Source organism: Cloeon dipterum, chromosome 4, assembly GCF_949628265.1.
Source record: "Cloeon dipterum chromosome 4, ieCloDipt1.1, whole genome shotgun sequence".
NCBI classification, from domain to species: Eukaryota; Metazoa; Arthropoda; class Insecta; order Ephemeroptera; family Baetidae; genus Cloeon; species Cloeon dipterum.
Window position 1 is genome coordinate 8533961 of NC_088789.1, and position 11104 is coordinate 8545064.

General features: G+C 38.6%; 2 protein-coding genes across 4 annotated transcripts; one reads left to right on the top strand and one right to left on the bottom strand.

The window, feature by feature from the left end:
• The first annotated feature begins 151 nt into the window (after positions 1-151).
• LOC135944532 (proton-coupled zinc antiporter SLC30A2-like) lies at positions 152-7605 on the top strand. Of its 3 annotated transcripts, XM_065491552.1 has the most exons (9): positions 152-273; positions 1064-1321; positions 2651-2802; positions 5164-5274; positions 5327-5627; positions 6009-6216; positions 6546-6651; positions 6715-6849; positions 7204-7605. In XM_065491552.1, the coding sequence occupies exons 2-9, from the start codon at positions 1299-1301 to the stop codon at positions 7341-7343; spliced, it is 1176 nt and encodes a 391-aa protein (XP_065347624.1). In that variant the 5' UTR covers positions 152-273; positions 1064-1298; the 3' UTR covers positions 7344-7605. The 3 variants fall into 3 exon arrangements, with proteins under 3 accessions (XP_065347624.1, XP_065347622.1, XP_065347623.1); XM_065491550.1 differs by lacking the exons at positions 152-273; positions 1064-1321 and adding an exon at positions 1683-1777; XM_065491551.1 differs by lacking the exons at positions 152-273; positions 1064-1321 and adding an exon at positions 2414-2582.
• Positions 7606-7637: 32 nt separating this feature from the next.
• Ir21a (Ionotropic receptor 21a) lies at positions 7638-10603 on the bottom strand. Its single transcript, XM_065488435.1, has 9 exons — positions 10445-10603; positions 10179-10387; positions 9939-10087; positions 9618-9883; positions 9444-9567; positions 8923-9106; positions 8645-8825; positions 8170-8432; positions 7638-7830 (listed from the first exon to the last, which is right to left on the bottom strand). Exons 1-9 carry the CDS (start codon positions 10578-10580, stop codon positions 7645-7647), a joined length of 1698 nt encoding a protein of 565 aa, XP_065344507.1. The 5' UTR covers positions 10581-10603; the 3' UTR covers positions 7638-7644.
• Between the last annotated feature and the right edge of the window lie 501 nt (positions 10604-11104).

Sequence of the window (11104 nt, forward strand, 5' to 3'; positions counted from 1 at the left end):
GACTTTGTGAAAATGATTGAAACTCCGCCCATAATTAGTTTTTTTACAAGAATAATTGGAGTTGGAAGTTTCGTCTTCGCTTCACTAAAAATGCCTGTGTTGGTGCCGAGTGCATCCAGACAGGGAGCGTCCCATACGTGTGTTAAGTACACACCGTCTCATTCACGATCAGTATATCTCATCGAGTTGCATGTAAAGGACTTACAAGTTACGTGAGAGATACGCTAGAAGATTACTGTCCGCACGATTCGAGAAAAATTTCCTGGGCTCGAGGTGAAACCTGCTTGTTTAATCACTCGTAACATATACTATTCTGGTGCGATCAGCAAATCAGTGATTTCCGCCCAAGCTTGGAAAAAGTAACAATATATCAGGTGCTTTTACTTTTTACTTTGAATGATTTGCCTATATGATCAAAATATTAGTACTTAAATTAGACTGTTAATATTTTAACGTGCTGCACGGCTGGAACAAGAATTGTTGACAACATTTTTGTCGGTTTTTTGATTCAGTTTTTTTAAACCTATTGAATTAACTCATAAAAATTAATCTAATTTGAAACAATTTCCTCGCTTGTCTTAAAAGATTGTTGAGGGATTTTCATTTGAATATTTAATTTAGATTCAAATACGGCTGATAAGAAAATATTAATATTTATTTTCTCTTCAGAGCGCTAAAAGATCCGTTTCTATTCTTAATATAGCTAGGTAAATAATATTGTTTGTTGAAAGCATTACTTATTTTTCAATACACCAAGCGTATTAGAAAATAAAACATTGATCAATGAAACAGGACATGTTGTGTAAATACAAGGCTGGATGTCACTCGTGATTTTTCACACGACCCTAAGGTTCTTCACACGAACCCATAGAAATACTCCAGTAATTGTTGACAAATAATATTGATTAAATTTTTCTTGGCCCAACTCAAACAAACTACGATAGATTTCAAAACAGACGGAAGTTTTGTTTGCTATTTTTTATGTTCTTGCAACTCTCAATCAAGTCAGCGATGCGAGGAATGCTTTACATAATTTTTGTATCTCTTGTGTGTTCTCGCGCAGAAACACGTGCAGTTGCACTCACCGGTGTGGTTTCGAGCCTGCAGAATTCGAAGACCAGCTGAGCGTGTCTGTCGCACGCACCTGATTTCTTATCAATGGATGAGCGACTTTAAAAGGAGCAAGACAAACACCGATTGAGGATTAGAAGTGCCCGTGCGCCCTTCATTTATCACACTCACTCTGGAGTTGGACGAAAACCCATCGAATTTCATCAATCTACTAACATTTCAATAACATGGACTCAAAATTGCCTCTTTTGTAAGTGTTTTGTAAAATGCCAATAATTAAAATGATACATAAAAATGTATCAAACATAAAAAAATCAGTCAGAAAATCGGATCATCTGTAGTTTATTTAGAATCCGCGTTAGAAACTTTGCAGCTATATTTTGTTACCAAATTTACTACTATAAATTGGAGAAAAGTAAGTTTTGGTAAACATAAATCTTGAATTACAATTTGAAGTGCAGAGTATTGGGAGCCATTATGGATTTTTTATATTATTTTATCAAACTGAAAAGAACAATCTTTTTTGCTGTGGTAAAATCGATCACTCTTTGTTTAAAAATCTGGTTTTCTGTTGATCGTACCGCATACAGAAACAAACGTGAGGTTAGTTAAATTAGCCAATCGCTATGAATGCGAAAGCAGACTTCCGCGATTTTTTTTTAAAACGTATTGCTCACATTGACTTGTTCTGTCGAAAGGAAAGGGGGTGAGTTCTTTGTTTGAGGTCTTTAAATTTCTTCAGGTCTAATCCATTATGGAATTGTTTAAGATTATACATAATCATAACATTTAATAGTCTCTTCTAACTCGCTGTATATATCCTTAAATTTTAAAATGCGGAAAATTTAACTGACTGCGTCTAACATGTTTTTCTTAATTTTTTCTGTTGACACATATTTAACGGAGCTGATGTTATTGTGGAGCGTATGCCTTGCGTGCACGTTGTAATGTGAGAATCCGAGCGATTTTTGGGTTCGAGTGCGGGCTGATATATGCGCCTACATTTTATTTCCTAGCAATTTGTAATGACGAGCCCATTCGGAATTGGGAGGGTTGCGAAAGCCTTCCGACTCGCTACTTGCTGGTTTGCATCTTTGCAGCATATGCGAGAATGAATTTAACAGGACCCGAATGTCTAGCGTTTCAATAAAAATTACCCTGGTGCGGAAGCAGTAAAACAAGCTGGTCCTTTTCTAGACTGGGCTTCCTCCAATGAGGCCCATGTTATTCGTTTGCGATATTACTGGAACACGGAGTTTTCGCGAGTTGTTCGCTAACAGGCGGTCGCCCATCTCAAAAGAGGTGATCCAATTAATATATGCAAATTTATCTCACGCGACCTGTATTCTATCATCAAAAAGTGAAATCGCGTTGATGCGACGAGAAACACGCGCCCGCACTTTTCTGAACGCATTGATTTGGTTGCACAAACGGTCGGCCGTCCGTTTTCTGCTCTACTAATTATTACTTCTGCTTTTGCTGGAAATGTGGCGCTCATGTCAGTCAATAATGTAACAACTAGATGTTTTTGTATGGAACACAGTGTCTCAATTCGATTCGTTTACCTTTTATTTCACAGAGGAGAAGTGAAGAGTCAGTACGGCACTCTGGAGGAATCGATGTCTGACAAGATGCCTTTCCAAGCCAGTTTATCCCACGGCTTCGACGATGGAGTGGCCAAATCTAAAGTGCCGGCAATTGCACTCGTCAGTGATAGTGACTCTTCGTCAAGTAAGTACAATTCATCAATGTACTCCAAAATCCATCCCTTTAAAAATGAGTGTCTTTGGTTTATACCCCATCTAAAGGATTTTCATTTTAACTGATTTTTTTGGTTTGATCCCGTGTCAACAGTTTTGTTGCGAGATTTATTCAGAAAAAAATACTTAATTGGTTATTCGCTTGCGTAAGGGAGTAAGGGATTTTTTTTGGTCATATAGTGCATCAATTTTTTTAACCTCCACTGCTAGCACATCCCTTGGGCTGCAAGCTCACCTAATAACCCCGTCGAGCGGATAACATGAGGCCCAAGTGGCCGTAGAGGAGTTTGGGTCAAATAAGGCCACTTTTTCGCCTTTCCGCACCGAGGTCTTGAAAACGCCGGACATTTGTCTCTAAGGCCGCTGGAAAGGTGCAAAAGCCAACAACTGTCCCACAAAATTATCAAAATATCTCTCATTGCATTGACACTGTAAAGAATACCTTAACATTGCGAGCCACCAAAGGTTCAAATAATTTGTTGGAAAAGAGGTTATTTGTATAAGTGGTTTTCATAGGGGCGTTTCAATCAGAACGCTATCTAGGCAGCTCCTCTGATTACTCACTATCCAAATTTTTGCGTTTTTCGAATCATAATTTGTTTCAAATCAAAGTTTTGTGAAGATCGAGTTAAACCTCATTAGGCAAAAATGATACTCTAATTTATCATGGTTTACTTCAAACAACAACGTATTATTGGTTTCAAGACGACGATAAAACTTAAACACAGATTATGTGTTTTGTATTATTCTTATTATCTAAGAAAATGTGGATTCTGAAAACTTATGGAAAATTCTTGTTGCCAATGCATTAATGATACAGTTAATGCCAAAATTTACCTGGGTTGAAAATTATTGCCCTGTATAAATCCACTTCAATCGTCTATGTAATTTGGAGTTCTTCAAAATATTTAAGACCTTTATTATGTCAACAGTCCCGTTTTTGCATTTAATTTTGTATACAAGTCATTCCAACTTAGCATGTTGTTATTTTAGACGTCGGCTGTATACTGTATTACAACGCCTAGAAATATCACCTTTGTTGAGAAACTCCCAATACTATACAAAGACGATCGAAGGCTATTTTATTGAATTTGTATTTATACTTAGTTCTAATCATTCTCAATAGAATTATTATAAATCTTCTATTGTTGTTAAAATGCGTGACTGAATCGTGTCAGAGAGTGGTAAAAATAAATTATTTTCATATTTAATTTTCCCTATTTGGTTGAACAGTAGAATTTTTGTTTTGCAATATTTCCATGTTCTCAGATAAGTTAAGTTCGCAATAATTTAACCGCAAGTGAAGTCAAACTAGTTTTCAAAACGTTGAAGCTGAAGAGTAAAGTCAGGTGCAATGGCCTGGAATTGGAGTATCCCAACCCTTAATTTTACTGATGAATCTCTAATTAAAAGGAACATCACTGCAAAGCAAATTGTACAAAATTATGAACTGTATTATGTTAAAAAAAACCGCGCAAAGAACCATTAGATAATTTTCAAGCCAGGAGGATGAATTCTGTTTTTAATTTAAAACATGAATAATTTTGAATGAAAAATTGACATTGTATTTCCTCGTTGCCAAGTGCGTCGATTTGTTACTCCAACTAGTTTCGGCTTAACAACTAAAGCCCTATATTTCATAGGAAAAATTATGTAATAATTTCACAAAATTCCAGCTTTATAATTCTTTTTATATTTGCGTGCATACATTTTTAAATTTGAATTCTGAGAGATCCAAAAAATATCGGTTAATTTATGTTCTTTAGCTTGAGGTACACGTCCACACTCACAATTGAACAAGAAAGCATACAATTTTGTATTAATTAAAAAAATAATATACCACAATACTTGCACAATCAACAGTTTTAAGATGTAACGGCATGCAACCTTTCAGTGATATACGCTAATTTTACAAAATATAATGCATGGAAAGTGTGCCAAATATCAGCGCTCTTAACTGACCGTTAGCTAACTTGTAACTTGTTCATATCTTTATATGTAGTAAAAATTTCCTTCATACTAAACAATTAAAAATTGTAGAAAATGCAACGTCCTACAAATTGTTTCACAGGCTTAAAACAAAATGATCCAACTTGTCGTCATTGGTGAAACGCTGGAACGTAAGTAATAATTTAATGATTTTTATGACAGTATTTTTTACTCTATCTCATGAATGGGTGCCAGCTGGAGCCAGAACTTGTCGAGGCTAATAAAATGTTTCAACGTTTGCCCAATGATGACAAGTTCGAGTTTATATTCATTCTGCAGATATGCCACCCTCAAGTGTGAACACCTTCAAGTCATTATAACAAATATTTTGCTGTCTGTTCAGGTGGCGAGCACTGTCACAAGGACCGTGGCAACACAGTCGACCAAGCCGCACGGCGCAAGCTGATCACCGCCAGCATCTTATGTCTGATTTTCATGCTCGGTGAGATCGTAGGTGAGTCCTCATTGTTCATACTTAAGTGTACATGCTCAAATTCGTCTGTTAGGCGGCCTGCTATCCAACAGTCTTGCGATCGCGACGGACGCGGCGCACCTGTTGACCGACTTCGCCAGCTTCATGATTTCGCTCTTCTCGTTGTACGTGTCGACACGGCCGGCCACGCGCCGCATGAGCTTCGGGTGGTACAGAGCCGAGGTCCTGGGCGCGCTCACCTCCGTCCTGCTCATTTGGGTGGTGACCGCCGTACTCGTGTACCTTGCCGTCCTCCGTATCATCTCGGACGACTATGTAATCAACGCTGAGATCATGATCATCTCGTCTGCCATCGGTGTCATCGTCAACATCATGTAAGTTTGCCAATTCACCAGTTGCATAAACCCTCAGTGTTCGAAGCCGCCAACAGATGGCGCCTCCGTATACTGTCGTAAAAAATTTAATTTTAAGGCACTTCCGCTGCGATTTCAGACTCAATCCTGCCACTGTGCATTCTTCACTTAATATGCTTTCTTTAGACGTGCTGAAAACCAAAATCAGTTCAGCCATTAGTAGAAACGTTGGAAAAGATTTGATATTTCAAAATTAGCTTTTTTCGTCAATGAGTATCAAGTAATGATATTGTAAAGTAATTCTTTTTATGCATTTTCTAAGCAAATCAATCATATATTCTACGATTTTACATTTCGTTTGACCCCATAAAGTCCAGAAACAATTTTTTTTTAAACTTCCAGAATGGGTTTGACGTTGCACCAACATGGACACTCGCATGGTAATTCACATGGCCACTCGCACGAAAATTCGTTTGATCCAGAGAATGGCCTTTCACATTCGCACAGTTCTGCCCAAAACATAAATGTTCGCGCCGCGTTCATTCACGTGGTTGGAGACTTCCTGCAAAGCGTCGGTGTCTGCATAGCCGCCTTCATAATCTATTTTAAGGTGAGCTAAATGTTTAAATTGCTGGATTTTGTTTTAATTTAAGCATTTTTAAATTTTCCAATAGGGTAATGGTTTACTATGCTAAAGCTTAGTTAAAAAACGGTGATTTTTATACCATTTTAATTGTCGTACCAAATAAAATTTGCATAACAACAAATTTTGACATTCTGAGATGCAGTTAAAATTTCTGGTATCACATAACAAATTAAAAATTTCCAAAGCCATCTAATCATTTTCTTCTATAGTCATACTCTACTGGTATATATAATATTATTTCCTTCTTGTGCAACCTTTTTAAAATGTTAAAACTAGAATATTCTCATTTTCAGCCCGAGTGGCGCATTGTGGACCCAATCTGCACGTTCCTCTTTTCCATCCTTGTGTTGATGACCACCTTCGCTATTCTGAAGGACACCCTCAGGGTCTTGATGGAGGGTAACTTTATATTTTAACAAAACCACTGCATTCAATTGATTTGTTGTTTTTTTCTATTTGCAGCTACACCTAAGGGTATGGAGTTTACAGACGTTTTGGACATTTTGCACAGGACGGATGGAGTGTTGCGCGTACACAATGTCCGCATTTGGGCGCTGAGCATGGACAAAGTCGCATTGTGTGCGCACGTCGTAATGAGTAAATAATTTTAATTGTCTTTTTTACGATCAATGTGAATTTTGCCTTTAAGAATGGTGTGAATATTAGAATTTTCAATTTAGATAGTATTCAATGAGAGGAAAAGATCAGTTCTTGTTACATATCTGAATTTACAGAGTATTTTACAGTCTGAAGATATTAGTGGATTTTATGAATGTGTTGTTTGACTCCTAGATAAATAATTATAATGGCTTTATATTCAACACTTATACTGTATAATGACACAAATGATTAAAGCAAACAAATCATTTATAAAAATTAAAATTTTTCAAAGTGTTTAATATTATTAGCTAATTTGTTGTATCTATTTTAATGTAATTTCTGTGTTTGCAGAACCTGGAGAACAGTCAGAGAGAGTGTTGCGGAATGCTGAGAACAACATAAGGAAGCGGTACAAAGTGTTCGAGTTGACCCTGCAGGTTGAGCCGTTTGTGGAAAGTATGGATGTCTGCGATCAGTGCGTCTGCCCATGAGCCTGGCAAAAAGTGGGGCAGACTGAGAGAGGGAAAGAAGACACTGACTAACTTGTTTTTGTTTTTATTCAAATATTTATAAGCTTGTTGTTTTTACCAAAGCAAAGTGTATCAACACAAAGGCCTGAGTGAGAAGTAAGGGTACAGTGTTCAATAATTAGCATTACAGCTAATTTTTTTATGAAAGAGAAGTGATATGATAATCTGAAATTATCGTCAACCCAAATGCAGTCTAATAAAGACAACTCAAATTCGTCAACAATGTTCATAAATTTTAATTTTGAAAAAAACCCTTTAAATTCTACTTAGTTGAAGGGGGTGATTGGCTGCTTATTTCGGAGAGCTGTTTTTCAGCTTGTTCCCGTTCCACCTGCTGCTGTTGTACCATTTCTTCGTCGGATTGCGAATGAGTTCTGCCTAGAGTTGTGCCTTCAGTCCTGCCATCAATCCCCATTTCCTCATCTTCTTCAATCACATGCCGCACGTCCTAAGATTATTAGAAATCATTGTCTGTATTTTTATCAACATTTAAGATTTGTATCTGTCATTTATATGACTTGTGGGAAGTGAGTATAAATAGTATTTTGACTTAACGCTTACAGTTGTAAAGAATTTAAATATTAATTGAATGGATACCTTTGAGCATGATTTTTTTCATGATTTTCAAGGTTTGCAGCAACTTGCTCAGTTCAGAACAATTTTTGGGACTAAAACTAATGCACCTATGACAAGACAAAATTTCCTGGAACTTTCCCTTAAGGCGTACTCGCAGTGTAACAATTTTAATCACAACTACCAAAATCGGCAAAATCAAATAGCATCTCACCCGATCTGGTGAATTTGGTGTAAATTGTGCTCCCTTCTCAGGCACCATCTCAAGCATCGAACCCAGGGTAGAGCCTCTGGCACCTTTTGACCAAATTCTGCCTGAACGCAGTCTCAGGGAGAGCTGCGAAGACTTGCAGCTGTTGGAGCCTGACAACACCGACACCTTGCGTCGCGCCTTGTTCACTGAGCTGCTGATACGAGCCGCGATCTGGTTCACCTTGAACCAGTAAATCACCCTTTCGCACGCCAAGGAAGTGAAACCTAGCAAATTGGATTGGATCAGGCAACTGCTGGTGTGTGGGGAAAATAATTTAACATTAAATAAATACATCAAAAATAATAACTTTTTGTTCAACTGAAGCAAAATTTAAATAACTCGTTTTGGCTAACCAACTTTGGTCCCTCTTTTATACTAGTTTATTCTAGATTTTGCATGTGTACGAGGAAAAGAGGTGTCAAACTGAATTTCAAACCCATGATCACTCCTGCTCCAAGGATGAAAAATGTGCCAGTGACATCCTCCACGCTCAGCCTGCGCTCGTGAGGCATCTTTTTTGTGTACTCAACGCGAATGGTGCCTGTGGCTGTGTTCCTGAGACGGCGGCGGTGCTCCTGATACGAGATATCTTGCTCCGCCTTCGCGATGAAGCCAAACTGCATGCACAGGGAACAAGAGTTAGAAGCGCCTGCGAGCTGTGTACCATGCAACCTGCGAAACGCGGTCGTTTCGCGGGCTTGCCTGACTCGTTACCTGCGATAAGAGGTGGATCCAAGGGTCGATGGCCGGCCGGATGGCGGGGGTGGTGAGGAACGAGGGCAGCAGCGGCAGGAAGCACTGCGTGCCCAGGTGCAGGGCCTTTTTGCCCGACAGGATGCCCTTAAGCTCGTCGCTGCTTTCGTACTGCAGGCGCTCGCGGGACCCCAGAAACGCGTAACTTGCGGAAAGTTTGACATTTATTTCAAGGAAATTGTTGTTTAACTAACAATTTTTCTCTAAATATTTTAAAATTTTGAACTTTCTAAAAATTCCTTATATTTTACAAGGATTTTACAGACACTTATGAATTAATGCGTTTAAAAATTAAAATTAAAAAATGTATTGAAATTAACTTAAAATAGAATTGATAAAAAATAACAAGTTAAAATTAATTGTTTCGATGTTATTTTTGCTAACTCAATGAGCAAGAAAAAAACACATTAAAAATGGCGTTGTTTTAAATCTTATTTAACCATTTTAAGTTCGTATTTCTAATTTCAAAAGGAGATTTTTACCGGGCTGATTTGCTGACGTTCCTGATTCCGTCCTCGACCTTGGGCAGCCATTCAAACCCCGCCTGGATGTGTCTCGAGACAGGATCTTCCGCGTCCTGCAGCCACTTCTCCCAGCCAGAGCTTCCTGAAAAAAAAAACACTTTGCAGATCGAGCTATTGCAGTTAGATTCTTACCCAGGGTGCCCCAGCGAAAGCCTTTGATGTTCAGGATTTCTTCAGCCGACTCGACGGTGCTGGGGAAGACGGGCATCGTGACGAAGGCGATAATTGACGACGTGTACGCGGCCGTGATGATGACCGTAAAGATCCAGTAAAAGGTGAGCAATATCCTGACGCTGATGCGGTCGCTCCACACGCGGCCGCGCACGAAGAAGGCGTTTGTAAACGTGCCGAAAACCAGCCAGAAGGCGTCCAGACGCGTTTGAGACGCCCTCGGCCGCCTGAAGATATAATAATTATTTCATAAAAACTTTATGCCGAAAGTTTCAAGCAAACCCTTTTGCATGGGGGCTGGCTGCCGAAGCCATCGATAGGAAAATGTAGACCAGTGTCAGGATAATCCAAACTACCAACTGAAACGGTCCCAAAATAGCTCTGTGGCGTGACAATGCGGTCGATGCTCGTGTGAGAAAAACGGCACAGTCCTATGAATAATTTTAGTTTTTAATGGAAAAATTTAGAGGTACCCTTTCCAGCCATGATCCAATTTTAAATTAAAATGGAGTAAAAGTGCACCTGAGTATAGGGCACCGTGGTGGCAAGGTCGTGCGTCTCCCTAGAGAAAAAAACTCCACCGGATGCAATCTCTGCGCCCAAACTCGCAACAGCCTCCTTCAAGGGGTTAGTTCCTTCGTTTTCAGCCACAAACTTAATTGTGAACGTGAAGTTGAGTTTGTAAGCGAGCAGTTCCACAATGGTGCGTTCAATGCCGGACCACTCTGTACCTTTAAAAGTCACATAAAAATAAAGTGGTAAGACGTTTACGCAAAAGATTTTTAAACCTGTCTCATTCGGTCTATGAATGCTGTAGGGAGGTTCATTGCGCACGATTACCGAGATCTGCGTTGGAAACCATGGATTGAGAAATTTGGTCGACATGACGGGTCGCTTTCGGTGAGCGCTGGCAATCACAATCATTTTCCACGGTCGACCATCCCATCTTTAATACACACACCATCACAAAATAAATGACACAACAATTTATATCCGATCTCTAATCTACATCAACGTTCAGCAATGACATAATTTTTATTTATAACAATATAAACTGTAAATGCTGCTGATTTTTTGGCAAGAATTTTCACTATACATCCATCCATTGAGTAAATTTTTGTTTGGAAATTACAGTTTAATTGAAAATATAATGCATTTAATAATAATTTCATTCAATTGAAAACATAATGGAAAATTGCTATAATATATTGCTGTCAAAATAATTATTTCCATCAAGGATAATTATTCGATGGAGCAAAATATGAATTTACTAGTTGACAGCTTCACCCTTCAAAATCAAACTTTTTTTCTATCTAAAATGTGCTTATATATGAATTATAATAAAAATTACTTGTTAACAAACTCTTCTACTCGCCACAAAGGTGAGGCGGTGACAAGCATGAGCGCCGAGCCATGCGACGTGCCGGCCCTGCTGATGGCCCTCGCGT

What these genes read in the sequence shown, in the direction of transcription:
- Ir21a (XM_065488435.1), bottom strand. Translation starts at nt 10,580, where the DNA reads ATGATTGTGATTGCCAGCGCTCACCGAAAGCGACCCGTCATGTCGACC. An exon ending in GCCAGCCCCCATGCAAAAGG is followed by an intron (nt 9,884 to 9,938) that starts GTTTGCTTGAAA and finishes TTATATCTTCAG; the next exon opens with GCGGCCGAGGGCGTCTCAAA. An exon ending in TGGAGCAGGAGTGATCATGG is followed by an intron (nt 8,433 to 8,644) that starts GTTTGAAATTCA and finishes CCAATTTGCTAG; the next exon opens with GTTTCACTTCCTTGGCGTGC.
- LOC135944532 (XM_065491550.1), top strand. Translation starts at nt 1,698, where the DNA reads ATGAATGCGAAAGCAGACTTCCGCGATTTTTTTTTAAAACGTATTGCT. An exon ending in CATGCTCGGTGAGATCGTAG is followed by an intron (nt 5,275 to 5,326) that starts GTGAGTCCTCAT and finishes TTCGTCTGTTAG; the next exon opens with GCGGCCTGCTATCCAACAGT. An exon ending in CCTTCATAATCTATTTTAAG is followed by an intron (nt 6,217 to 6,545) that starts GTGAGCTAAATG and finishes TCTCATTTTCAG; the next exon opens with CCCGAGTGGCGCATTGTGGA.